The sequence below is a fragment of the Poecilia latipinna genome, unplaced genomic scaffold (genome assembly GCF_001443285.1).
Source record: "Poecilia latipinna isolate Pla-1442-1.1 unplaced genomic scaffold, P_latipinna-1.0 Scaffold2548, whole genome shotgun sequence".
In the NCBI taxonomy this organism is placed as follows: domain Eukaryota; kingdom Metazoa; phylum Chordata; class Actinopteri; order Cyprinodontiformes; family Poeciliidae; genus Poecilia; species Poecilia latipinna.
In genome coordinates, this window is record NW_015115164.1 from 47,492 (window position 1) to 51,450 (window position 3,959).

Genomic DNA, 3,959 nt, shown 5'->3' on the forward strand with positions numbered 1-3,959 from the left:
GACTAAATCGTTCGGCGTGCCGGTTCCGACCCGGGGGCCGTACGTTTGACACCCCTGATTTTAACCCACCTGTTGTCTTCGTGTGCATGCAGTGTGCACCTGTTATTTCCTCATCCAGTTAAATCCATCCAATTTTTGTTTTTACACAATAATAGGTAGATTACAGTAACTTTATATCGAACATTCTCATTTGTTTTTCTCTCTGATATTGCAGGCTTTATTAAACGCACCACAGAAGTCCAACCCGGACCTACCATCTATTAAATAATTCTGGCTGGGTTAGACTCGGGTCATAAATCAAAACTCTATTCCCTGCTAAGTCAGCTGTAAAGTTGCTCAAAATATGACAGCTGATGAAGATACAGTTAATCTCATAGGATCCCTCTAAATGGTTAAGCATTCACTGAATGTTAGTAATTGAAAATATTTCAGTCCTACATAACCGGACAAGAAATGCATTTGTACCTCAGATGGATCCAGCTTTGGAGCTGCACAGGAAGGAGCTTGTGGTGGAGTCTGGCCGGAAGCTGGACAAGGCCAGGATGATCCGCTTTGATGAGCGCACCTGCTACTTCGCCTCTACAGACCTGGGCAGGACAGCCAGCCACTTCTATATTAGATATAATACCATTGAGGTAGACCCAGTTTTTAGTGTCTTTTGGATGTTTAGTCAAGTCAAGTTTATTTGTATAGCACATTTCAGCAGCAAGGCAGTTCAAAGTGCTTTACATCATAAAAGCATCACATAGTCACCAATTATGAAACAAGCAAAAAATCATGGCATTTTGACAAAAAGGGGTAAAAGATCTAAATCATTAAGCAACTACACATCAAATATGTTGATCAATGTTCCACTTGCCACTATTCAAAAGTTTAGGTTTACTGTGGAAAGCTGATGCATCAAACCGAAATTACTGCCAGCTTCTTTGATCTTAAATACATCCTGAAAGACCAGATGTAACTCCTCTAACTTACATTTCCACTTTCTTTATGCATGAAGACATTCAACGAACTTTTTAACTCACAGAAGACTGAAGCAGACATCCTCAGTATTGTGTCCAAGGCAGAGGAGTTTGATCAGTTGAAGGTAGGAGGATTGATGCTGAACTGTCTATTCATCTTTATGTGATAATTTGGAAATAAGGGGTGTTACTGACTTGACCCAAAAATTGCAAACCAAGATAAGCCAATAATATTTTTATATAACATGATTACAAGGGTGTAAATCCCATCTCATTATTGGGGTGGGAGACTATTAACAGGAAAATTTCTTAAGAGCAATTTTGGGGGGTCGGCGAAGTTCCATTGAAATGTAACGTAAAATGTGGTTTAAAAGTTTTTAAACCACATTCAAGCTGCAGGACCAAAAATGACTAGTAATGCACATCAAACATGTTTTCTTCTCAGTAAGCAGCCTGCTGAGAAGTAAAACTAAAATTAAAATGTTACTTGGACACGAGTTTTGTTCAGTCTGACTGTTCTAATCTCTGCTCCACCTTTACAAAAATTTAAGGTTCTAAATACAAAAGCTTTAATGAGTAACTCCTCTTAATAAAATTTCTCATAAACATTGATTTATTGAAATGGCTCCCAATACAAGTTATGACCTATTTAAATTATAACTTATTAAGCTGCTTTATTTTTAAGCCTCTTTTAGTTTTATCATGTCCTGGGTGACTGAAAATAAATAAGTAGATAGAAATGAATATCTGTGGAGTATCATAATTTAAATGTAACACTTAAAGCACGAGAGTTTATATAGAAAAATATTCAGATTTTATTTTGTGGTTTTAAAGGTTCCGGGTTGAGGCAGTGAGAAATAAAGGCAGCTTTCTGTTTTTCTATCTGTTCTCTCTTCTGTTCTTGGCTCCCACACAGAGCTGGGTCCACTTCCTCAGCCCCTCCTCCAGTTTCAAACTCTTCTAATTAGCTAAAATTCAAAGAGTTAAATATGAATGAGATGTTTGCTACCTTTAACAAAAAAGCTTAAGTCTATGAAAGCAGTGTAGCAGTTTTGCTAATACGGCAGCTTATCATGATTCAGTCAAAGTAATGAAATAACAAACTGCAGTCTTATTTTTATTGTTAATGTGTTTCTTCCCACTGAGCAGTGAAAGTAAATAAAATGTTTACATGTCTTTTGCTGTAAGTATTTACTTTCTGGAGGGGGGTTTTATTTGTGATGCAGAACTACAGCAACAGCTAGCTACTTCAGCGGCTCTGACCAGCCTGTGCCATTAGCGCTATAGACATAAATACGTAGACGCCTCATGGAGCGCTGAGTTGTACTTAACAGCAACCGCCATCTTCCATGTGGCAACAGAGGATCGGAGCTCCTTAAGTCCTGCGCTGTGTGTTTCAACTGTTTTACGAAACAAACTGGATTCATTGGCATTACCTTTTACAGGTAAGGATGAAAGATCAGAATTACTTTACTTTGCAGCCAGAAATTTGCTTCTAAACAACTGAAAAATATTTCCTATGTAGTTAAATTGGCCCGAAGTAACCGCTGATTGTTAGCGTAGCAGCTAACGTTTCCATACTGTTTTCTAATGAGAGCTGATGAAAAACCGCTGTTAGAGGAGAAGTTCATTAAAGATCAGGGGATTTTGTGAGGAAAGATCAGTCAGGATCAGAGCTGGAGCTGCTGTTCTTTTGTTTCCAGCTCAGCTTCACCATGTCGGTATTTAGCTGTAAAGATGCTACAAGTCAGAGCCCAACATGCTGAAAATGTCTTTTTCTGAATGTGAAGGAAAAATATATGTATTTTCTATTACACTTTTGGATCATTTTATCCTTAGCCTGAGTACCAGGACGTCTCAGAAGTTATTGGAGTTCTCACAGTGTAACCAGCAGACTGAAGCCCTGCCTGTGACCACTGTTCCTAATATAATAAATAAATGTTTTATTCTTTCACTTTTTGTATATTTTTAAATATCTGAATCTGAAGTACTAGTGTATTAATGCAGCTTATGTAATGAAATAAAAATTATTAAAAATTATTTACTCTGTTGGAATTACTTTTCACTACTGTCAATAGCAGAGTTGATGTAAACTGTAATAAATATTTTTTTCTCTGGAAAAAAGTAAGAAAAATATGTAGTTTAATGTTTGACAGTGACTGATTTATAAATCAAAAGTCATTTCCTCAATGATGTATAAAAGATAATTACAAGAAAATGATTTGTTCCTTGTCTTGAAAAGTTAAATGTACATTAAATTATGGAACTATGTAAATATATTCTTTAATAAAACACTGTAAAAGTGTGTCTGTTCATCAATGTCAATATAAAAATGATCAGAATAATTTCTATCAAATAAAACATTGTGCTCTTTATTCAGAAATGCCCCCAAAACAATTAAATAATCACATCAAAAGTTAGAACCGCTCTCTTTAGTAATTTCTTTGATTGCCAAATATATTAATGTGTGTGAGAAAATGTGTCAATGACGGGTATTAATTTAAAATACTTTGTAGAACGGCACTTTGTGAAGTTCGGTCCATTTACCTGTATTAGCTTACTGGCACATATTCCACATTCAATATGGCGGACGCTGTGACGTATCGCAGCAACGGGCCGACCCGCTCCATGAGGCGTCTACGTGTTCATGTCTATGGTTAGCGCTGCTGTCATAGACATGGACCTCATGGACCGCTCTCGCCTATTGTCGCCGACGAGATTTAGGGCGGCCATCTTGGAGCGGTACTCCACTCCACTCAGCGTTATGTGTTTAGCAGGCACAATGATGTATCAGTGCATTTAATCGATCATAACACGCTTTTTTTGTTACTGGAAACCATATTCAAACATCTACATTTATAAACAATTGTATTTTTAAAGTATGTTTTAATACATAGTTCAGCATATTTAAATATGCTTAGTGGCTGTAACAATAGAATAGGAATGGAATATTTTGATATTGATGTATGAAGAGCATAATAATAATAATAATAATAA

At 36.4% G+C, this 3,959-nt stretch overlaps 1 protein-coding gene across 1 annotated transcript in view; it reads left to right on the forward strand.

Moving 5' to 3' along the window:
* The window catches only part of LOC106938276 (activating signal cointegrator 1 complex subunit 3-like), a 68,593-nt gene that overhangs the window by 33,465 nt on the left and 31,169 nt on the right, over positions 1-3,959 (forward strand). The window contains exons 4-5 of the mRNA XM_015020203.1: positions 471-635; positions 1,001-1,087. Of these exons, the coding sequence (XP_014875689.1) occupies positions 471-635; positions 1,001-1,087 (252 nt within the window). The remainder of the gene's footprint in view (positions 1-470; positions 636-1,000; positions 1,088-3,959) is intronic.